This window comes from Budorcas taxicolor, chromosome 19, assembly GCF_023091745.1.
Source record: "Budorcas taxicolor isolate Tak-1 chromosome 19, Takin1.1, whole genome shotgun sequence".
In the NCBI taxonomy this organism is placed as follows: Eukaryota; Metazoa; Chordata; class Mammalia; order Artiodactyla; family Bovidae; genus Budorcas; species Budorcas taxicolor.
Genome location: NC_068928.1, coordinates 52,765,381 through 52,789,177, shown reverse-complemented (window position 1 = coordinate 52,789,177; position 23,797 = coordinate 52,765,381). Strand labels below are relative to the sequence as shown.

At 54.0% G+C, this 23,797-nt stretch overlaps 1 protein-coding gene across 6 annotated transcripts; it reads right to left on the bottom strand.

The window, feature by feature from the left end:
- Nucleotides 1-7,944: 7,944 nt before the first annotated feature.
- Nucleotides 7,945-22,818, bottom strand: CANT1 (calcium activated nucleotidase 1). 6 transcript variants are annotated; one of them, XM_052657526.1, is made up of 6 exons: nucleotides 12,760-12,801; nucleotides 12,503-12,615; nucleotides 11,963-12,115; nucleotides 11,464-11,803; nucleotides 9,493-9,696; nucleotides 7,945-8,745 (listed from the first exon to the last, which is right to left on the bottom strand). In XM_052657526.1, the coding sequence occupies exons 2-6, from the start codon at nucleotides 12,551-12,553 to the stop codon at nucleotides 8,375-8,377; spliced, it is 1,119 nt and encodes a 372-aa protein (XP_052513486.1). In that variant the 5' UTR covers nucleotides 12,554-12,615; nucleotides 12,760-12,801; the 3' UTR covers nucleotides 7,945-8,374. The 6 variants fall into 6 exon arrangements, with proteins under 6 accessions (XP_052513486.1, XP_052513483.1, XP_052513482.1 ...); XM_052657523.1 differs by lacking the exons at nucleotides 12,503-12,615; nucleotides 12,760-12,801 and adding exons at nucleotides 21,914-22,014; nucleotides 22,740-22,818 and having other exon boundaries at nucleotides 11,464-12,115; XM_052657522.1 differs by having other exon boundaries at nucleotides 11,464-12,115; nucleotides 12,760-12,800.
- Nucleotides 22,819-23,797: the final 979 nt, after the last annotated feature.

The following is a 23,797-nucleotide window of genomic DNA, read 5'->3' as shown; positions in this document are numbered from 1 at the left end:
GATTGCAGCCATGAAATTAAAAGATGCTTACTCCTTGGAAGGAAAGTTATGATCAGCCTAGACAGCATATTAAAAAGCAGAGACATTACTTTGCCAACAAAGGTCCGTCTAGTCAAGGCTATGGTTTTTCCTGTGGTCATGTATGGATGTGAGAGTTGGACTGTGAAGAAGGCTGAGTGCCAAAGAATTGATGCTTTTGAACTGTGGTGTTGGAGAAGACTCTTGAGAGTCCCTTGGACTGCAAGGAGAGCCAACCAGTCCATCCTGAAGGAGATCAGCCCTGGTTTGTAAGAGATAGGAAGAATAAAAGAAAAGCAGGCCCCGGCAAGGGCCACAAAAGAAATTTATAATTATTGATAAGCTGGATGCTATAAGGCATGAAACTCTTGGAACAAGTCCAAAGGGAACAGTTCATAATCGTGAAAACAAGATATGATCCTGGGGTCGGAAAACCGACCCCAGACTGTTTCTCAACTCGCATCTCAGAGTCACATGTTTTACATATCTGGTGGAAAATCTACAGATAAGAATATTAGTCTTACTTACTGATTTGTTATTGATTGCTATTTCCTAATTACTCAATGGTTAATGATGATTTTGTTCTTTGGCCCTGAAGGCCACATGAGTTACAGTTTTAACTCCCCGCTTATTCTTTCATTCACGGCTGAAAGTATAATAAAGCTGGCTTGGATTCAGTTTCCGCACCTTCACCTGGAGTGGTGTTGGTCCCCTGATCCTCGCTTCTCTCTGAATTCTTGTGTCTCGTTTCTCATTCTCTCGCTGTATCGCGCTGTTGGAAACCCTGGTTGTCAAGCTGGACTCAACACTGGTTGTTCATTGGAAGGACTGATGTTGAAGCTGAAACTCCAATACTTTGGCACCTGATGCAAAGAGCTGACTCATTTGAAAAGGCTGTGATGCTGGGAAAGATTGAGGGCAGAAGGAGAAGGTGATGACAGAGGATGAGATGGTTAGATGGCATCACCGACTCAATGGACATGAGTTTGAGTAAACTCTGGGAGTTAGTGATGGACAGGGAGGCCTGGCGTGCTGCGGTTCATGGGGTCGCAAAGAGTCGGACATGACTGAGCAACTGAACTGAACTGAACAGTTTCAGGCATCCAATGGAGTCTTGGAAAGTATCTTCTGCAGATACAGGGGTCAGGGTTGGGGGCAGCTACTGTATTACACATAAAACTGTTAACAACATTTGGAGACAAGTCTTTGTGTGAATGTCAGTTTTTATCTTTTGTGGAGGGACAGGATTACTGGGTCCCAAGTAATAGAGGAAAAGAACCAAATGGGAAAGACTAGAGATCTCTTTAAGAAAATTAGAGATACCAAGGGAACATTTCATGCAAAGATGGGCTTGATAAAGGACAGAAATGGTATGGACCTAACAGAAGCAGAAGATATTAAGAAGAGGTGGCAAGAATACACAGAAGAACTGTACAAAAAAGATCTTCACCACCTGGATAATCACGATGGTGTGATCACTCATCTAGAGCCAGACATCTTGGAATGTGAAGTCAAGTGGGCCTTAGAAAGCATCACTACAAACAAAGCTAGTAGAGGTGATGGAATTCCAGTTGAGCTATTTCAAATCCTGAAAGACGATGCTGTGAAAGTGCTGCACTCAATATGCCTGCAAATTTGGAAAACTCAGCAGTGGCCACAGGACTGGAAAAGGTCAGTTTCATTCCAATCCCAAAGAAAGGCAATGCCAAAGAATGCTCAAACTACCGCACAATTGTACTCATCTCACATGCTAGTAAAGTAATGCTCAAAATTCTCCAAGCCAGGCTTCAGCAATATGTGAACTGTGAACTTCCTGATGTTCAAGCTGGTTTTAGAAAAGGCAGAGGAACCAGAGATCAAATTGCCAACATCCACTGGATCATGGAGAAAGCAAGAGAATTCCAGAAAAACATCTATTTCTGCTTTATTGACTATGTCAAAGCCTTTGACTGTGTGGATCACAATAAACTGTGGAAAATTCTTCAAGAGATGGGAATACCAGACCACCTGACCTGCCTCTTGAGAAATCTGTATGCGGGTCAGGAAGCAACAGTTAGAACTGGACATGGAACAACAGACTGGTTCCAAATAGGAAAAGGAGTACGTCAAAGCTGTATATGGTCACCCTGCTTATTTAATTTATATGCAAAGTACATCATGAGAAACACTGGACTGGAAGAAACACAAGCTGGAATCAAGATTGCCGGGAGAAATATCATTAACCTCAGATATGCAGATGACACCACCCTTATGGCAGAAAGTGAAGAGGAACTAAAGAGCCTCTTGATGAAAGTGAAAGAAGAGAGCGAAAAAGTTGGCTTAAAGCTCAACATTCAGAAAACGAAGATTATGGCATCTGGTCCCATCACTTCATGGGAAATAGATGGGGAAACAGTGCAAACAGTGTCAGGCTTTATTTTTTGGGGCTCCAAAATCACTGCAGATGGTGATTGCAGCCATGAAATTAAAAGACGCTTACTCCTTGGAAGAAAAGTTATGATCAACCTAGATAGCATATTGAAAAGCAGAGACATTACTTTGCTGACTAAGATCCGTCTAGTCAAGGCTATGGTTTTTCCTGTGGTCATGTATGGATGTGAGAGTTGGACTGTGAAGAAGGCTGAGCGCCGAAGAATTGATGCTTTTGAACTGTGGTGTTGGAGAAGACTCTTGAGAGTCCCTTGGACTGCAAAGAGATCCAACCAGTCCATTCTGAAGATCAGCCCTGGGATTTCTTTGGAAGGAATGATGCTAAAGCTGAAACTCCAGTACTTTGGCCACCTCATGTGAAGAGTTGACTCATTGGAAAAGACTCTGATGCTGGGAGGGATTGGGGGCAGGAGGAGAAGGGGCAACCGAGGATGAGGTGGCTGGATGGCATCACTGACTCGATGGACGTGAGTCTGAGTGAACTCCGGGAGATGGTGATGGACAGGGAGGCCTGGCGTGCTGTGATTCATGGGGTCGCAACGAGTCGGACACGACTGAGCGACTGAACTGAACTGATGGTCGGTGTATGTTTAAGTTCTTAAGAAACTGTCAAATTTCCAAAGTGGCTGAGCCCATTTTTGCATCCCTATTGGCACTTCCTATTACGGTTTCAGTGGCTTTAAATGCTCACCAATACTTGGCATCACCAGTCGTCAGGATTCTATACTTTCAGCATATAGATCTTGTACATATTTTGTTAGACTTTTACCTATTTCACGTTTTGGGGTGCTATTATAAATGCTGCTGTCTCAAAAAATTTCCAGTTGTTCACTGCACAGAAATAACACTAATTTCCGTATGTGAACTGTGTATCCTTCAGCTCTGCTAAACTCAGCTGTTAGGTCTTTTTTGAGTCATCCTTAGGGTTTTCCTATCTAGTTGAACTTGTCCTTGGTGAAAAAAGACAGTTTTACCATTTCTTTCCCAGTCTAAAGATTCTCCTTTTTCTTGCCTAATTGCACTGTCTGGGACCTCATATGGGGTGTGGGTGATGGAAAGTGACAAGCACATTGCCAGGTTCCTACTTTGATCACGGAGCTGTGGTTGTGTAATAACATGAAGGGAACACAGCAACACTAATTCTAGTTTGGCAACTTCTTTGTGGCTTAAAATGATTTCAAAACAAAAAGTTAAGTGGTAGGGAAAAAACAAGTGGAGAATGCTGATTCTTGCCTAGTTCCCAGCCTTCAGAAGAAAGTCTTTTACCTTGAAGTATTATGTTAGCTAAAGGTTTTTTCCACAGACACCGTTTACTGGCTTAAAGAAGTTCCTTTTATTTCTAGTTTGCAAAGAGGTTTTTTTTTTTTTCCCCGCTTGTATTTATTACTTAAAAAAATATTTAAATTATTAAGAAAATTCATTTTTATTATGACAAATGTTCAGAAAATATATTCTTAGTGTTTAACAAATACTCTTTTTTGGCCATGCACCATGCCGCATCTTAGTTGTGAAACCAGGGACTGAACCCATGTCCCTGTGGTAGAAGCCTGGAGTCAGCCACTGGATCACCAGGGAAGTCTCTGTTTGCTTTTAAGTCATGAATGTGTACTGGATTCCATCAGATTTTTTTTTTTTCTCTATCTTTTGAGATTATCATACGGTTTTACCTTCTTCATCTGTTAAATATAGTGGACTATGTGGATTTTAGAATATCAAACCAACCCTGCATTCTTGGAGTAAATCACAGTTTGTCATGAAGTACTGTCCACTTTACAAGACGCTGTATTCAACTGGCTAAATTTTTGTCAAGGAGTTTTGCTTCTGCGTTCACGAGGGTTTGTATTTTTCTTCTATTTGTCTGGTTTTGGTGTCAGGGTAGTGATGCCTTCACAGAATGAATTGAGGGTGTTCCCAGTTCCCAAAATTATGGAAGATTTTGTGTTGGCTCCTTACAATTTTTTTCCTTAAATGTCTTAAGACATGATTTACCAATAAAGTAATTTGGCCTTAGAATTTTCTTTGTGTGAAGGTATTTTATTTTTGCTTTACCCAAATCTATTAATGGTTTTATTAAGGTATAATTTACCAATTTGAAGTGCACAAGTGAGTGAAGTTGCTCAGTTGTGTCTGACTCTTTGCGACCCCGTGGACTGTAGCCCACCAGGCTCCTCCATCCATGGGATTCTCCAGGCAAGAGTACTGGAGTGGGTTGCCATTTCCTTCTCCAGGGAATCTTCCTGACCCAGGGATCAAACCTGGGTCTCCCTCATTGCAGGCAGACGCTTTAACCTCTGAGCCACCAGGGAAGCCAGCAGAAGTGCACAAAGAAGGCAGGATTAACATTTGGAAAGAAATTAATCTCATCTTCTTTCACCTAGTTCTGAGATGACTTTTGGGAATTTCTTTTTTGCTAATGAATTGGAGAAGGAAATGGCAACCCACTCCAGTATTCTTGCCTGGAAAATCCCATGGATGGAGGAGCCTGGTGGGCTACAGTCCATGGGGTCGCAAAGAGTCGGACACGACTGAGCGACTTCACTTGACTTCTGGTGACTCAGATGGTAAAGAATCTGCCTGCAATGCAGGAGACCCAGATTTGATCCCTGGGTCAGGAAGATCCCCTGGAGAAGGAAATGGCAACCCGCTCCAGTATTCTTGCCTGGAGAACCCCAAGGACAGAGGAATCTGGCGGGCTATAGGCTATGGGGTCACAAAGAGTCAGACACGACTGAGTGACTAACACTAAGGAATTGCAAGCATGAGTTCTAGGCAGGCGCAAGTCACTTGGAGCCCAGAGTGTCGCAGCTGCTCAAGACACAGTCGAGCGCCGATTTTCTCTGCCTTCCTCCTCTGTGTGCAGTTGCTCACCCTGTTCCCCTCCTCAGCTCCATGTGCTCTGGCTCCCCATCTCCCATCCTGGGACTGTTCTCCTGAGGATCACTTCCTCATTGCAGGCCCCTGGAAACACAACCTCCTTACTTGACACCTGCAGCGTTTTGACGGTTGACTCTCCTCCCTGGCTGTCCTGGTCAGGCTCCGCAGCAGGTAGCCCCAGATTAGGATACGCTAAGGAAGCTTTAAAGACAGGGGAGCTAGTTACAAGGTGTGAGTGAGCAGGTGCAGCTGCTATCTGGAGCTCTGGCCACTCCCAGCTCAGAAGCGACAAAGGCAGGAAGTAGTTCCTGGAGGTAGTGCAGGAGGCAGGCAGCCCTGGCGAGGGAATCAGGGCCTCCCAGCTTGCCCCACTGCTTCCTGCTGGTCGGGGGTCTGTCCCAGTGTGCGCTGATGAGGTGCAGAGGCTCACTCAGGTCAGCCTCTGGGGAGGCTGGGCAGGATGGGGAAAGGATGGAGGACGGGCACCCTGACCCACACCTGCCTCCTTCCAGGTTCCTGAGGGTTCCTCTTAGGAACCCCAGTGTCCTCCAGAACGATCTAGTTGGTTCCTGCAGGCTCATCAACATCTAATGACATCTGGACCAGTCAAGAACTCTTGCTGGAGCCCACCCCACTACCAGTCTTCTAGTAGCCTCCAAGAAAATGGATAAGTAGATGCTAACCTGTGTATGGACTCATTTACTGTTCATGATAGCTCTGTGAAGTAGCTCCATTATCTCTGTCCTTTCACGGACGAGGAAAGAGAAGCCCAGAGAAGTTAGCTGATCTAACTGATCCAACCACGGTCACACAGTTGCAGTGTCAGAGCCAGGACTGGAACCTGGAGTGGAACCAGAACCTATACTCTTTATCAGTCTGACCAAAACAGCGTCTTCAGTCTTAGGGACAGGCTGGACTGGCTGATCTGGTTTCCATAAAGGCTTCTAGTCCACAAACGTCCACGGTCTCAATCCCACGAGCTCCCATGACACCCCGGCCATCCTGCATCAAGAATGCTTCTGGCTCATTCCTTGCCAGGATCCCTCTTCATCCCCACAGGAAGCGCACCCTTCTCTGAGCCCCTGTGTGAACTGGCTCTCATATCCCCTGGGGCAGTGCCCAAAGCCAATGCAGACCAGGAGACAAAGAGAATTCACTTTATTGTTTACAAAACAATGGCTCCAGTAGGAAGGAACACAATCATTATGCTTACAGCAGTGAACAGGGGTGGGGATGGGGGGAAAGCCTAGCTTTAAAATACTTGAAAATCACTGTGTGAAAATGGAGCTTCTGGGCACCTGGGTCTTAGATCTCAACCCAGTGAATGTCCCTAGTCCTCCAACCTTCCTAATTTCATCTCTGGTATTTTTAATATCACACAGCCCTGAATGTCATGGATATTTATCAAGGAGGTGGGTCAGGGAGCCCAGGTAAGCAAAGTCAGAAAAGACTTGGGCCTTCAGACTGTCGTACAGTGGGATTTGAGTTCTAGAGAGACATGTCTGCTCAAAACCTTGTTTTCTGTTCTTCTGCTATTCGTTTTATAGTGGAAGAAACAACCAGCACAGGAATGAGGGATGCTTCCTGGGTCCCCTCCGGGCATTTGTATTAAAATTCTAAAGTGGGAAAAGTCTATGAGACAGAGGTTCACAAACAGCCAGAGCCTGAAGCACGCCCCTCCCCGGCCATCGCAAACCCTACATTCTCCTGAGAGGTGAGGTAGCTTCTGGAAGAGGGGCACCGCGGGCTGATGGTGATGGCCCTTCTAGATTTCGGTTCTGGCTGACCTGTGTCCCAAACCCTCCACCTTTACCCTGGGGTATGGAGAAGAGACCATAGGGACTAAGACATGCCAAAGTTTCTGTGAAGTTTCTAGAAAGAAGAGGCTGCAAAACTCCCACAGGGAAGTGGAGAAATAAAAGGCCAGGACAGAAATTGCCGGACCAGGCAGGCCTCGTCCACAAGCTCCAGGGTAAGGGAGCCCCAGCGTTGGGGGCCAGGTGCAGGCTTGCCAGAACCTGGGGCCCCTCTTTGACTCAGGAATTACACATTCAAGTCATTTGCGGAAGTCTTTAAAGAAATGGCAATTTCTGATAATTGCTAAAAAAAGGTATTGTATCCTTATCATTGTATCCTTTGGCCAAGGACTTAGAAATGCTTGAAAAGTTGCCTTACGGACTGTAACTGCTTAATTACCATTTTCTTCACTGTTGGGAATGAATTTCTTAACTACAGGACTTTGCTCTTGATAAGATTTGCCGATTCCATTTTATAAGAAAGGAAACTAACTAATACAGAAGCTAATAATTAAAACTTCAAAGTGCTACACAGGGACAGAATTTTCCTGAAGACAGAATATATGGGGCCAGCCCCTTGAATGGAGAAGTTTGACGTGGGGGCAGACGGTGGGCCTGTGGCCCCTCTTGGGGCCCTTTGAGCAGACGTGTTCCCGGAGGCCTGCCCTTGCCCTCACAGCCCTGTGAGGTCCTGCAGTGTAAACAGGTTCTTTCCCAGGGGCCTGGAGGGGTGGATTGTGGGGTGGTCCAGGAGCACCAAGCTGGCAGCCCCACTTCAGACTCACTGTTGGATTCCCAGAGAGGGCACAGTGCTTGACACACAGTAGGAGCTTAAGAAATATTTATTGAGCAGGAGAAGAAATGGAGAGAAAAGAAAAGGAGGTCAGATGGAAGAAAGGGCTGAATCGGAGGATGGGCCCCAAATTAAGATGCCTGCAATGACTAGCTTCAACCACCAGGTGGAGGTGCAGGGAAATGTCCGGCCTGTAGCTCTGGGAGACAGCCCCACCCCGCCACTTCCGTTCCCCTCTGAGAAGCCACATCTCAGGCTGGGACTGAGCTCCCAATTCTGGAAATTTCTAAACCAGGCACACACCTCAAGAGTTCCAAAAAAAAAAAAAAATCAAAACAAGAAAAAAAGATAAACTAAACATCACATGAAAGTGCAGTCCTTGGGTTTTTATAAAACTTGAGTCCTGATGAAGCTTAAAACCGTCCACCCCTCGGCCTTGCTCGTCCTCTTGACTTTTCTTGGTTCAAATGAACTCTATGCCCTCGTACTTCACACTCCCGATCTTGGTCTCAGGCAGGAGGAAGCGTCCGTCCAGCGTGAAGGCCATGATGTAGGTGGCGATCTGGCCGCCATCCTCCTCAGACTTGAGGGCCACGATGATCTGGTCGTCGGTGTTGGGGATGAACTTGAAGGAGGAGAAGCCATGGGTGGGGACCACTGCCCCCACGCGCTGGACAGTTATGTCCCCGAAGTCCTGGGCGGCGCTCAGCAGCAGGTTGGTGCCCCGGCGCTCGTCGTCCTTCTCGCTGTAGCGCTCGTGGCTGGCGCGGCGCGGCAGGAAGAACCAGCGCTGCAGCGTGTCACTCCAGCAGGCAGACTCGTGGATGAGATAGCCTGGGGACACACAGGCCGGTCACAGCCCGCCCGACCCGACCTGGGCCCAGGGCGACCTCGCCCCGCGTGCAGACCGCTAGCGGCCCGGCAGCCGAGCAGCAGCACCGTTCTTTTCTTTAGCTGTCCGTGTGTCCAGAGTGGCTGAACCCAGCAGGACAGAGCCCATGGGGCCGTACGAGCCTCTGCTGGGCCGCCTCTCTGGCTGCCCTCCCTTGCCGGCTCCCCCAGCACTGCTGAGTAGCCATGGCTACAAGGTCTGTCTGTATATTACCTCCTTGGTGCTATTTCACCTCTCTCGGGGTGCAGAGGAGAGAGCTTCTGCAAGAGGCACGAGTAACACCAGGTCTGACCTGAGAAGACGGATCAGGGAGGGTAGGAGAGGCTGCCTTGCAAGCCGAAACGGATGGGAAGTCAGCCTATCTGGAGGTGAAGCTGTGACCTCAGTCACGTCCCCGAGCCCGCTCCAAGTACCACCCCTCCCTACTACAAACAATGACTTCCAGAAATGGGGGCAAAGAAGCAAAGCTTTGTGCACCTGCTCCCACCGCCAGGTCAGGGGTGAGGCCCAACCTCAGGGCAGTCCCCAGGAGGACCCTGCGGACGGAGCTACTGTCTGAGCCCACCAGGTGAGCCTGGGTGAAAAGCAATGGCTCGCTGGCCCCAGAACCCAGAAGCCTGGCAGGAGCAACCGTCAGAGACAGCCGAGCAAGCAAGCTCGCGGTGCCCATCCGCGGGCCTGGCTCTCACCTGGCGGCCGGATCCCGGCAGCGGCCCGCAGGGCGTTGTAGCTGGACACCCAGTTCTCGTGGTCCACGCTGCCTCTGCAGCCCACCACCTTCACCCACTCTGGGTTCTCATTCAGCACCTCCCCCGTGGCAGTGGTCCACTCCTTGCCCAGGCCGCCCACATACAGATGCTCATCCTTCACGGCCAGCCACTCAGCTTTGAAGCCTGGGGACAGGGAGACAGGGGCGGGGCTGAGGCGAGGGCCAGCCTTCTGCTGGCCTGGCCCGTGGGCCCAGTCAGGCCAGAGCAGAGAGCCCTCTGGGCCCGGCAGCTCTAGGTAGCAGAGGTCACTCACGGTGGGCTCAACTTGGGGCGACAACAAGAGAGTAGAGGGCGGACCAGCCACCCTGCAGCTCCATCGGAGGGCGGGCAGGCGGGCGCCTCGGAGCAGACAGCATGGCGTCCACGGGGGCACACAGGCACCACCTCCGCCTCCTGACTCCTCTCTCCCTGCCCTCCAGCATCTTCTTCCCAAACTCACTCCAGGAACCCTGCTGGACCGTTCCCCCTTAGCCCAGGTGAACCCCCCAGTGGAGTGGCCTAGTACTTCCCCAGCCAGAAAAGTGGCCCTCCACTCACAATCTCTGCAGACCCCAATCTTCCCGTTTCTCCAGCTGTCACGTCAGCCCCATCTCAGACTACGCCCAACCCTGGGAAAATGCAGGAAAGTGCTGGTCACACAGCCACACCCCCGAGGGATTTATGTGCCAGCGGCCAGAGCTTAGTGGGGCTCAGCACAGATGCTCACAGTAGCCACGCCAATCAGTGTGTTTATTTTCTTAGATGGATTTACTTACCATGAGCCTAGCTTTGAAGGCTGTGTGGGCACTTTGTTCTTGCATATTCTCACCTATTCCTTCACTGTGTTCTAATCTCTGCTTGTTCCCAAATGTTCTGCAAACTTCTGGCTGGCCCAAGGAGCTGTGGCTGCAACCCTCACCTCGGGATGCTTCTCTGCAGGTGGCTCTGGGGGCCTCACTGACTTCCTGTGGTCTCCTCTGGGGGACCGACCACCGGGCAACCCCGAGCTCCCTTTATCCTGCTACCCTCCAGACCCCAGGGGCAAGCAGAACTGCTGGATGGTGCCGGACATGCGCGGCTGGCCTGAGGCAGAAAGTAGGCAACCGAGGTTTTCAATAAAACGGTGGCTGAGAGTCCTGCCAACCTGCCCAGCCTCGGGCAAAGTCGGGACAGATTTTTATCACTTCGAGGGAAGGAGGGCCTGGCAGCCAGCCCAGGGCCCAGTGAGTTAATGCGATTTCTCCTTTGACCCCAGGCACTGGCAGTGGAGCCTGGCTTTCTAGCAGGTGCAGACCCAGCCACACGCATGGAAGCTGATGTCAACTCTCCTGCTGCCCCATGTGAAGGTTCTGGGCACACAGGCTCCCTCCCACAGCTCTGCTACCTGCCTGCTGGCGTGGGGCACAGCCGATGCCAGAGGTCAGACTCCACTCAAGGTCGGGGTGGGGGACACTGCTGCTCACACTCCGACCCTCCCCTGCTGGGTTTTCAGAAAGGAGCAGTTTGCTTTTTAACAAAGTCTCAGTTCAGAATGAGCAAACCTGATGCTCCAGCTTTAAGGCTGAGGCACGTGGAGGGCGCAGTCCTAGCGTACGCTCAAGACACTGATACGGCTGAGGACGCAGAAAGGGGCTGCCCCTGAGGGCAGGGCCCAGCGCTCCTCTGGGAGAGACCCCGCTTCTCCGCCAGCCCCCAGCAGAAGCTCACACTCCTGGGCATGGCTTCGGTCTGAGGTCTCCGAGGACTCTGCTCAGGCTGTGGAGGCCGCAGGTCAGAGGTGGGGGAGGTGAGATCTCCCCGACGTCCACCCCCCCGGACCTGTGACTGCTTCGCTGTGCACATGTTGAGAACCAACCGGATGACCTGTCCTCCAGCATCGCAGTGAGCCCAGGGACAGACGGCCTGACTTACCTTTCCCCACGGTGCCGTCGCCGTCGGACAGGATGACCCAGGGCACAGCCCTGGAGCCTTCGATCTGGTAGACGACGCCGGTGCGGTCGTCCACAGAGTAGAGCTTCCCATTGAAGACGATCAGATCCGACAGCTCCATGCCCCGCCCCTTTTCCGCCAGGTGGGACTCCAAGACTTCATGGCCTTGGTCCCACTCCACGGCCACCCGGTCCCCGCTGTCTGACAGGGTCAGATGACCCTTCTTCAGGTAACTGACCCAGGTGTTCTCCTCCTGGGCCCTGGACTTTGTGTCCAGGTCAGCGATAACAGCGATCCGGTATCGCGTCCCACCCGGCGTCCTCTGGGGGGCAGACAGCGGGTAGGTGTCATTGTACCGGGCAGCAGGCGGCTGGACAAGCTTCCAGTTGTGGGCGTTGGGCAGGGGGGGCCGGCCAGGAGGGGGGCGGTGGGCATAGAGCAGCCAGAGGACAGCGGCGCCCACAAAGGACGGCAGGATCACCTTCCAGCGGGGGCGGAAGCGGGGGTCTGCGGCCTTGGTCATGGACGCCAGCACGGGAAGGCCCCCCACGCTGATCCGGAGAGAGTGCATAGACTCATTCCATTCCGGGGGGTTGGAGAGCTGGACGGGCATCAGACTGAAGGGCAGCGGGACCTGTAACACGGGGGAAAGGAGAGCGGTCACGACCTGCCGGGCACAGCGCCCCACGTACGAGCGGGTGCACGGTCCAAGGCGGCCTCGTCCAGGGTGCCTGGCGTGGCCACGTCTCTGGGCCATTACTGCTCTCTTGGCTCAAGTAAACCCTGACTCTAGCAGTATCTTTGTTTACTCTTATTCAGCAGGAAGAAAAGTCTTTCCAAAGCAAAACCGTTCCGTGTCCTCTGTCCCAGCTGGCAAGACACAAACCTCAGTGAAAGTTCTGCGTAAGCTGGTGCTTTGCAGTCTTGGGAAAGAGGGCACGTGGCAGGCGGGGAGGTGGGGAGGGCGCTGGGCAGGACAAACTATCAGAGAGAGTACAGGTCCATTTTAAGCAAAGGTCACCTGAGCCAGGAAGCCCTCCCTGATGGCTCTGCTCCCGACGGCAGCCTCCATCCCCTTCCTTGGCACCTGTCACCACTGGACATCACGTTACAGTTCATTTGCGCCCCCAGCCACTAGAACAGTGCACAGAGCAAACACACGCTCAGAGAGGGAGTTTTTACTTCCTCCTGGGTCACGTTTCCCTGATGTTCAAATAAAGCATAAAACACTATCAGCCGAACAGAAACGTGCTGTGCTGTGCTTGGCTGCTCACTCACGTCTGACTTGCCGTGACCCTGCAGACTGTAGCCCGTCGGGCTCCTCCGTCCATGGGACTTTTCAGGCAAGAACACTGGAGTGGGACGCCATTCCCTCCTCTAGGAGACAGTCCCGACCCAGGGGCTGAAGCTGCACCTCCTGTGTCTCCTGAATTGCAGGGGATCCTTTACCCGCTAAGCCATCGGGGAAGCCCATTCAAGTCAACTATGGAACACAATCAAGCCAAACAGAAACAGTGCGGGTTTTGGCAACATCTGTCCCCTGGCGCCTTTGTGTCATGCAAAAGGCTGAGGGTCCAGAGGCTGTCGTGTCCTCATCCCTGGAGCCCCGCCTGTCAGCGCATCAGCTCCAAGGACAGCGTGGCTTGGCCCGGCCGGCTCCCCAAGTGCAGCTGGAGGCCGAGCTCCAGGGGAGGTGATGGTGGCCAGGAATAGCGGCTCTTGTCCCCAGCACAGACCACGGCAGCTCACAGGTCACAGCAGCACCAGGGGCAGAAGCAGCAGAACACTGGCCCGTGGCCACTCTCTGTCTCGACCTTCAGCTGTGACTTGGCAGGTCTCAGCCTGAGAAACGTCCCTCAGGCCACGGAGCATTTCTGCCTTGGCTCCCAAACAACTAATGGCTGACTCTCTGCGTAGATGCGCCTCACTCCGCCAGGTGGCAGCTGGGAAGGGCGTGGGGATTCATGCGGGGACTTGGCAGTTCTGTGAACCACCCCCCACCACAATGTAGAGCATGTGGTCTGGCTCCTGGGATGGAAAATCAGGGCAACAGGCCCACATGGTAAACAGGCCTCCCATCCCCTTGCTTTCCGGACAGATTCTTAGGTTCTGGCCACAGGGTCAAGTACAGAAAAGGGACTTCTAAGGAGCACGTCAGACATGAGGGGCCCTGCGGAACAGCCTCGGAGTCCTCCTCTCCTCCCCTAGGCATAGGCCCGACTCCCCTCCTGGGAGAGGGCTCCCTCTGCCCCCAGGAAGCAGTACCCCAATTTGCCATGGAGACGCGAGCTGGTCGCTGGGGACCTTGAGAGAAAGCAGGAGTCCTGGCCCCTCCTCTGGTCTCGCCAAACCACGGCTTCAAAAGCACGGCCAGGACAAAGCTGCCCGCTGTCCACGTCCAGCCCACCGTCGCCACTGAGCTCTCAGTTCCTGCATCTCACCTCCTTGTCAAAATTCTGCCTGGATTTCTGACATACATTCGCCTGCAATTCTTCCCTCAGGAATCGAGGCAGCGATGGCGGATGGCCATCGTCACAGCTGTCCCGGTCGAAACTTCCATCAAAACCCTGGGAGACACAACTTTTTGTGTGAACACACTTCAACCAAAAGTAATAAGCCACCGCCACCTCGAAAAGCCCAGGTGTGGCCCCCATCCCCCTCCGTCTGCAGCGTCTGCTCTGTCAGCCCCAGCGACCCGGCTGCCTGCCTCCTCTCCATCGGCTCCTACGGCCCCTTCTCACAGGAACCACACAGGCGCCCTCTTGCTGCCACTCCCCCCACCCCGACACCCACTGGTGCCCTGCGGCCACCAACACCTGCCATTCAAGCCAGTTCCTCTGGCGTGTCATTCCCTGCTTTGGGAGCAAACCCTCGCTAGTTACACAACCCCTGCCAACCCCAACCCGTCCCTGGCAAGCCGGCTCCTCTGCCTGCCAACCGACCACCCTTCTACCCCACGTCCCCCAGGCAGGGCTCGCTGTCCTGCCCTGGCTCCTGACGGTCTTGCTCGCACTCCTCAGAAGGGCCTCCCTGCCCACCCTCTACCCCACAGCATACTGCGCCGAAGGAATGAAAAGGACACCCACTTCCTGAGCAGCTGAGGCTCCTTGCCCCTGCGCCCCAGCTTAGGTACACGCAAACCCCCGGCCCTGGATCCAGCCGGGGTCGAGCTGCCTGCCGTCACACGGCTGCAGGTGCAGTGGGCAGAGCCTGCCAGCATTGACATGTCTCCACTGTGAGGTGCCCTCACAGCCCCTGGCGGACTCTTCATTACTGAGTCACGGTCCTGGTGTCCCCCCCTCCACTCGCTCCCAGCAGACTCTGAGGACGCCACCAGCAGCCAGGGCCCAGTGGAGCCTGCCCAGCCCCCCGGCCCCGGTCCAGGGGGAGGACCTCCTGCTGGCTCGGGGTCGGGTCAGCCGTGCCCGCTGTACTGCTTCCTTCTCACAGTCTGTACCTGTCCAAATCTCCCACCTGAGCCACTGTTCCAGCTCCAGGGTACACTCTCAGGTACAGTGGTTGTGCTCAGTATGTGAAAGGGTGACACCGTGCCTCTGTGAATGAATGCAGAGCCCACCATCCCCATCCCGGAGAAGCGCTCTCCCCCGTCCTAGCTAGGGTCCACTGCTGGCCTGCAGATGCCCCACCCACAGACAGGCCTGCTCCTGGGGCCCAGCCACCAGGTGTCCTGCTGCACCTCCTGCCGGCAGCAACGGGGCTGCCAGCGGTGACCTGTCTGCAGCCCTCCTCCCTCTCTTCTCGGCCCCCAAGGCGGGCTCCTTCCTCGCCACCCACCACTTCTCCTTCTGAATCCACACCCTCCCAGCCTGAATGTCTCCCTGGAATTCAGGCCAGGAGCCCAGCTGCTGAGCCTCCCGTGCCTGCAGCAGGTTCCCGGCAGGAAGGCACTGCTGGCCGGGGGCGCTCCCAGCCCTCAGCACCAGCCTGGGCAGCAGTCAAATCGCTCATGCCGCCACATCCTGGCAGGTGCCAGGCCCCCTCACCTGTCCGCACCCCAGCTCTCAACTCCGCACCACTCCCCCCGCCACCCCAGCCTCTGCCCTGATCTCACCTTGGCCTCCTGATGTCCCAGACCTCTGGGCAACCTGAGTTCTGCCTGGTACCAGCCGGGTGACCTCAAACAAGTGACCTCGCTCCTCTGGATCTCCGTTTCTCCACGTGTAAACTGTGCACATCGGACTGGCGTCCCAGGGCCACGGCCACCGGGTCAGATGCTGTGGGACTTGGCACTGACCTCCCGCTGCTGTCCAGCATGTCCCCCCTCACATTACGAGCACCTGTGCACAGGCCTGGGGGGGCCCGGCTCTGTAGGCAAAGCTGGTGCAGGGGCCGGCCCACTTCTGTGAGCGCTGGGCACAGCCAGAGCCAGGGACTAGACGCCCTGCTCCCCGAGAGAAGCAGATCCTCCCCAATCCATCCTTCACACAACTGACGGAGACTTTCCTGAAAAGTGAATCTTTACCAGCCCCTGGCACCTTCCTGCCAAAGGACAAGCTCCTCAGCCTGCAGGCGAAGGCTCGCATCCTCGCACATGCTCCCCATGCTAAGCACCGCCTTGTTCGTGATCCCACAATCTGGGTGCCAAACACTCGCACAGGACGCTTTCTCCACTCAGCCACATGGACCCACCTAGCAGCTCCTGGCTGTCCCGTGAGAGTCACGCACTTGCTGCCCTGCACCCCTCCTGTCCTGCGTCTATGTGAAATGCCCCCCACCCCCCCATGAGCGTCCCTCCTATGAGGGGCTGACCTCCCAAAGGCAGCCGGGCTGGATCCCAGGACCTGGGACTGGCCCCTTCTATGGCAACAGGGACTGTGCAGACGAGAGCCAGTCAGGGGCCCTGCGATGGCGAGATTGCCCAGGTGGGCCCTCAGCATGTCCTCACCGAAGAGGGGGGCGGGGGATGTGACAGCTGAGGAGGCCATGTGACCACGGCCAAGGATCGCATGGGAGCCCGAGGAGCTGGAAGAGGCGAGGACGGACTGTGCCCTGGCACCTTCGGTGGAGCGCGCCCCTGCCCACACCATCTAGGCCCAGTGAAACGACAGCTGCTTCTGGCCTCCAGAACAAGGAGGGCACGTGTGCCGTTTTCAGCTGAGAAGCCTGTGGCGGTGTGTGAGGCCAGGCCTAGAACCAACGCTCCTGATGCCAGCTCCGCCACTTCTCTGCCTGCAACCCGGTCTCAGCCTCCCCACTGACTCTGAGCCCCAGGAGCCCAGGGGCTCTGCTCAGTCAGGCTGGCTCCCAGGACCAAAGGAGGCCTGGGCTTCGATCACGTTTTGCTACATAAACACTTATTCGATTGCTTTCGGTGACCGGAGAGCTCGGGCTGCCGTCCAGAAAGCCCCTTCAGCTTCACCACTGGATCAAAGCCCAACTTTGGTGTCCATCCCTGCTTTGGCATCCCAAGGGATTATTTTTATTTTGTAGAAAAAGAAAGTTTCCAATCAGATTCGTTTTCATGCCGTGCCATGACCCGCCAGTTTATCATCTAAAACTGATGGTGAGCTGCCTGTAGTCTCCTGTTGCTGGAGGCCTGGCTCCAAGAGAGAGCTTACATTTTTATTAAAAAAAAAAAACCAGAACAAAAACAAAAACCTGCCATCCACGAAAACCAGGAGACACGCCAGCGCAGCTGAGAGGTGAAATGGACAAAGCCATTCCCAGAAGGACCTGCCCCTGCCCACACACCTCCGAACACTAAGCAGTTTAAATGTCTGCTCTACGTGACGAGAAGTTTGTCAACCCCACCACGTGCAGCTCGAGCTCAGTTGCGTCCGACTCTTTGCGACCCCAAGGACTGTAGCCCTCCAGGCTCCTTTGTCCATGGGATTCTCCAAGCAAGAATACTGGAGTGGGTTGCCACTTCCTTCTCCAGGGGATCTTCCTGACCCAGGGATCAAACCCACATCTCCCTTCCTGCATTGTAGGCGGATTCTTTACCCACTGAGCCATCCTAATGGGTCGATTTTTTAAAAAATTATTTTTATTTATTTAACTGCACTGGGTCTTATTTGCACACGTGGGAGCTAGTTCCCGGGTCAGGGACTGACTGACTCCGAGCCCCCTGCATTGGGCGTGTGTAGCCTTAGTCACTGGACCACAAGGGAGGTCCCAGGCTGATTTTATGTAACCAGGAAAACTGGAATCAAGTTGCTGCGGTAGAAAGTCACGAGCTCTCTGGCCGGCCAGGCTCACCTGTTCAGGGGGCATGCCTACCTTCGCTCCCGTTCAGAAACCCCTGGGGACCACACCCCTCCCGGCTTCCTTTCTCCTGTGCCAGCCCCACTGCAGCATCTCTGGAAAGGCGTCCCTGGCTGTCGAGGGGCAGCCACCACCCAGGAGGTTCAAGCTCTAATTTCCTTCCGGGTCCCCTCTCTTTGGGGCGGGTGTCAAGAATGGCTCGCTGACACTCATGCTTTTCTGGTGTCCGTGGAACCAGCACTTCCTTACAAGACAGACCAGAAACAGCCAGGTGTGGTGCTGGTGATTATCCACTGGCCAGTGGACTCCAGACCCAAGGGAGGCGGCACCAGTCTCTTGCTGTACACCAGGGGGGCGCTGCCTCCCCACCCCAGCAGCAGCAGCCCCTCCGAGGTCTGGTTATGGTTAAGGAGGAGGACAGGCTCTGACACCCCTACTTCCACGGGCCTTTCATCACCGGACTCTACCAAGGCTTAGAAGAAAGTGGGTGGCAACCCCCGACACAGCCAAGAGCCTTTTTCTGTAGATTCCTTCAGTTCAGGGGTGTGACAGGTGGCAAGGCAAACAGGTTTAACGACAGCTGCCAAGGCTACCAGCCCCCCACACCCCTTCAGGATCTAGGGAGGCAGGAAGCACAGTGTGGAGATAAGGAGGCCTCTCCCAGCTCCCTGTCGCCTTGGGGGCATCCACTGCCTTCCTGGCCCCACCTTGCTCCTAGAGAGCCCTGTCCAGACAGTGGGCTGGGCTGGGCTCCGAGTTCCTGCTCTGCTCACTGCCAAAGGGCACTTCCTGGTTAGAAAGTCAAGAGCCCATACCATTGACATCACTAGACGCCAAGGGTTTCACAGCTCCAGCAAGACGGCATCTCAAAGAATGCAGACGGTGTGTCTCAGCTTCTGGAAAATATGACCTGATTCAAGGGATTTTTCTGTTTTGGACTTGCCAAGGCTTACTACTTTGTACTATTTTAGGCCATTTCAAATGTGGACAGGGTGGACAGTGGAAGGAAACCAGGAAGGAAGGGAAAGGTCCACAGCAGTCCAGTATGTCCTTTTCAGTTGAGTTTCTCAGTCGTGTCTGACTCTTTGCGACTCCTTGGACTGCAGCACGCCAGGCCTCCCTGTCCATCACCAACTCCTGGAGTTTACTCAAACTCATGTCCATTGAGTTGGTGAAGCCATCCAACCACCTCATCCTCTGTCATCCCCTTCTCCTCCTGCCCTCAATCTTTCCCAGCATCAGGGTCTTTTCAGATGAGTCAGCTCTTCCCATCAGGTGGCCAAAGTATTGGAGGTTCAACTTCAACACCAGTCCTTCCAGTGAATACTGAGGTCAAGGCTGAAACTCCGGGTCCTACCTGAGTCTGCACCTTCCCGGGCTCCTCTTACTCTGTATACAGGCACTCACAACTGCGTGCTGAATCCGGTTACATACAGCTCGAGGTAACTTATTTTTCAGCCCTCTGGCTTGCTTTAAGGTCACTACCCAAGAGGAGTGAGTTTGTTTTCTGTTGCTGCTATTCACAAATCACCGCAGACTCAGCACTTACACACCACAAACTCGCTTTACGGTCTTGGAGGACGGAAGTCTGACATGGGTCTCACTGGGCTAAAATCAAGGGCTGTGTCCCTTTCCGAGGAGCTGGCCTTTCTCAGCTTCTCGCAGCTGCCCACATTTCTTGGCTTGTGGCCCCTTCCTCCACCTTCAAAGCCAGCAACAACACTGTCTCGCTCTGGCCTTTCTGACGTCACTTCCCTCTAAAGTTCTCCTCTCTCCCTCTTCCACGTTTAAAGGCTCTGTGATTGCTCGATAACCCAGCATGGTTTCCCTCTTTTAAGGTCGTGGGTTATCAACCTTAATTCCATCTGCTACCTTAATATCCCCTTGTGAAAGTAGAGTCGCTCAGTTGTGTCTGACTCTTTGCGACCCCGTGGACTGTAGCCCGCCAGGGTCCTCCATCAGTGAGATTTTCCAGGCAAGAATAATGGAGTGGGTTGCCATCTCCTTCTCCAGGGGATCTTCCCAACTGAGAGATCGAACCCAGGTCTCCAGCATTGCAGGTGCTCTTTACATCTGAGCCACCAGGGAATCCCTAATAACCCCTTGCCACGTGATATATTTGTAGATTCTGGGGGTCAGGATGTGGACATCTTGGGGGGGGGCATTATTCTGCCAACCACAAGGAGGGAGACAGAGAAAGAACCTCTGGCTTTTCTGAAGGGGCAGGGCCGTTCGCACAAGGCTCTGTCTCCGGGGTGGGCACACGCTGTCAGGATCGTCCACAGTTTGTAGTTATTGCCATCATGGGAGGGCTGCGTGTGCTTCAGTTGTATCATTAAAGCTATACTCGGAGGATTTTTAGCAAAAAGTGATCTTTCCAGTTGAAAGTGAGGTGCTGTGCCGTACACAAAACCACACATCACTGGGGCTGTTTATGCAGAGAGCCCACAAATACGAGGACATAATCATCCCACAATCCATCTGAATCAGGGCTTGCTCCCAGACAGCAGAGCTGCACCTACAAGAAGCCATTTCCTCCTGGCACTTTTCTCAGTGGCAGATATCGCTGGGACTCACTCAACCCTTGGAGCCCTTCTGTGGGGGCTCCAACCTCACCCTCACACCATCAGTAACCGTAACAGGATCTGGTCTGGCCCCTTCTGAACCCTGCTGTCTGGGGCCGTACTCCAGCCTCATTCCCCACGGCTTGTTCCCCCAGCTGAACAAGAATGGAAGTCGGGCTCTGCTTCAGAACCTGAAGCTGTGAGTTCCACTTAATGACTGGACCTACTACAAGAAACAAGTAGGATTTTTAAAAAAAGGTATAGGAAACGAGAAAACTGAACACCTTCCCAAACAGATTTCTCTATCACCAGGATTATTTTTTTCTAACTGATCATCTTGAGTCTAGTGAAACGGGAAATCAACACAGAGGTCCTTAAAGATTAAATTGAAAGTTTTAGATTCCCCTAACGTTGGCATTTAATAATATCTTTCCAGGAATCTCCACAGTCCAGAGTGTTACTGAAGGGAAAAGTAACATCACTACCTTTTTCCCTGCAGTGTCCTAGGTACCATTCCACAATCACCTGAATGTGGTCTCCAGACCACATTCCCAGATCTGAGGTACTCTGTTTCTAAAGGAGAACACACTGGAACATGTGTCCACCTACCCTCCACAGCTGCCACGAGCACTGCCACGTCACTGCTGGCAAGTCCCGAGACTCAGATGAAAGGGGCGTGTGTGTGTGGCAGCCTGCAGTGCTCACCTCAAAGGCCACATTCAGGGAGTAGGGTGGACACAGCCACTCCTCCTGCACCCTGGGCCCCTCCTCCCCACCTCTGTGGCTCAGGGAGGCTGGGCACACGTGCAGGGTGCGGTCAGACTGGCAGGTACGAAATCCCTCAAGTATCCACAGCTTAAACACATCACTGCTATGGGCTATGAAAATAAGGGGTAAGCTACATTTGGGTGACATCTTTAGGGGGAAGAAAGCAGACTCTCAGCTAACAGAAGGAATGCAACAATCAGCTCACATGGCACCACAAAGCATGCTTGCCCGTGGAGGATTTCCTCCACTACCCTGTGATGTCACGGTGCCTTGTGTGATCAGGTTAACTGGGACAAGAAAAGGGGGAAGATGGAGAATCCTGGCCCCAGACCACTGCAGAGGCCTCGTGACAGTGCCTGACCAAATCAACGCGTCTCCCCTGAGTCCTCTCCCAAAGACGCTCTCAGGACAGGACGCCCCTACCAAGTGCAGAGGGAGCGGCTGGCTGGTTGGTGCGCCTCTCAGGCCGAATAGAGGGCTCATTGAGGCAGGCAGGGAGGCGCCCCAGGGGCCGGCTGCTTGCTGGCTGTTCTGGGAGGAGCCCCATCAAGCCCACAGGCTCAGGCTGGGCTGTTCCACTGGCAGGCCTGTGGGGTGAGGCTGGGGGCTGGAGGAAGGCCCGCAGCCCAGCCCAGGCAGATTTTTCTCAATCAAGCTTCTCAAAGAGAGAGGAGGGGTAGGCTGAAGAGACCCTAGGGCTCCTGAAGGGCTGCAGCACCTGCTCCCTTTTCATGGACCCCCGGAGACCCCGTGCTTTTGTTAAGGTTTGGTCCTTAGACAGAAGGACCAGCAAGATTCACTTGACCTCAGCAGATGTGGGCTCCTACATCTACTATTTGTTCAGAATTGGGTAGAAAAAGATGTCAAGCACATACCAGAAACAGGGCTGGAGTGCAAAGAGGCACCCATCTCCTGGGGGACTCTCAGGTGCCTGGGAAAAAGACATGTCCGGAAGACGGAAGGGGGCCTGCCAAGCCTAGGGACGAGAGGGCAAGGGTCACGACAAACCACAGGGATGGGCAAAGCGCCTGTCCTAGGAATGGTGCCCATCCTGACCAGAAGGTGGGGAGAAGAGAGTGGAGAGGGGGTTAGGGCAGACAGTCTGGGTGCAAAAGAAAGAGGGGAAGAAGAGGAAGGCCTGCTGGGGTGGGGGGATGCTGACCTGCAGGTGTGACAAAGTGCCAGTCAGAGAGGGGAGGGGTTCCCTAACAGGTGAGGAGAAGCCCTGCAGAGGTCAGAGAGGCTGTAATGAAATCACAGCGGGCAGGAGAGGGTTGTCCTCAAGGATAGTTAAGCCTCAGGAAGGGAATGCATCCTCCAGGCTCAGAGGGGGTGATGTCCCAACCTAGGCCAAAGGGCGAGGTGTCCACAAGTCAGAGCGAGCAGGAGTCCTGCAGTCAGAAAGGTGGTGGACCGTGCCAGTCAGAAGGTGGACGAGTCCCCCAGGTCAGAGAGGGTCGTCCTGCAGTCACACGAGGGAGGTATTTCCTAAGTCAGAGGGGGCAGGTGTCCCATAGGTCAAAGGGGGTAAGAGTCTTACAAGTCAGAGGAGAGGGAGGCGTCCCACCCTAGTCAGCGAGTCAAGGGGGGCGGAGGCCCCGTTCAGGGAGAAGGGGGATGGAGCCTGGGGTCGGAGGCGGGACGCGACGGGATCGGAGCGGGCAGCAGGCGCCGGCGAGCCGCCGGCAGGCCGTCACTCACCCGGTGCGGGCTGGCTCCGGGGCCCCCGGGCGGCGGGGCCTCGCTGCGGGTAGCGCCGGGGACCCAGCGGGCAGCCGACTTCCGCCCGGCGCGCTCGCCCCGCCTCCGGGCAACACGCTCCCGGCAGCCCCCGCTCCGCGACTGCGCGCCGACGCCCACTGCGGGCTTCTGGGAGCTGTGGTTTTTTTTTTTCGCTGCTCCGCGAGCAGGTCCCGGGGGAGGAGCCGCTCGCTGGGAGGGGGCCCGAGGGCAGTGTGCTCCACCCGCAGGCCGTTTTCGGCGAGTTATTCCAGAACTTTGGCCAAAATGGAAGGTGGGGATGGAATGAAGGCTATGAGGAAGGAGTTATCATTCCTCCAGCTGAGACTGTAGGATCCCTTGCCTGGAGGGATCCCTTGCCACCCTCATTCAGACGATAAAGAATCTGCCTGCAATGCAGGCTTCGATCCCTGGAGAAGGAAATAGCAACCCACTCCAGTACTTTTTTTCTTTTTCCCCACTCCTTATTCATTAGGGCTTCCCAGGTGGCGCTGGCAACCCCCTCCAGTACTCTGGCCGGGAAAATCCCATGGACGGAGGAGCCTGGTGGGCTGCAGTCCATGGGGTGGCGAAGAGTCAGACACGACTGAGCAACTTCACTTTCCCTTTTCACTGTCATGCACTGGAGAAGGAAATGGCGACCCACTCCAGTGTTCTTGCCTGGAGAATCCCAGGGACGGCGGAGCCTGGTGGGCTGCCGTCTATGGGGTCGCGCAGTCGGATACGACTGAAGCGACTTAGCAACAGCAGCAGGTGGCGCTAGTGGTGAAGAACCCGCTTGCCAGACCACAAGACCTAAGAGATGCATGTTCTATCCCTGGGTCGGGAAGATCCCCTGGAGGCGGGCATGGCAACCGACTCCAGTATTCTTGCCTGGAGAATCCCATGGACAGAGGAGTCTGGCGGGCTACAGTCCATGGGGTCGCAAAGAGTGCGACACGACTGAGCAACTAACACTTTCATTTTCCGAGAGCCCCTCTCCTTGGCTCTTCCAATTGACCAAATTGGAATGTTGATCC

What these genes read in the sequence shown, in the direction of transcription:
- CANT1 (XM_052657522.1), bottom strand. Translation starts at nt 12,553, where the DNA reads ATGGAGGCTGCCGTCGGGAGCAGAGCCATCAGGGAGGGCTTCCTGGCT. An exon ending in CGACGGCACCGTGGGGAAAG is followed by an intron (nt 9,697 to 11,463) that starts GTAAGTCAGGCC and finishes CCCTGTCCCCAG; the next exon opens with GCTTCAAAGCTGAGTGGCTG. An exon ending in TGCCGGGATCCGGCCGCCAG is followed by an intron (nt 8,746 to 9,492) that starts GTGAGAGCCAGG and finishes GTGTGTCCCCAG; the next exon opens with GCTATCTCATCCACGAGTCT.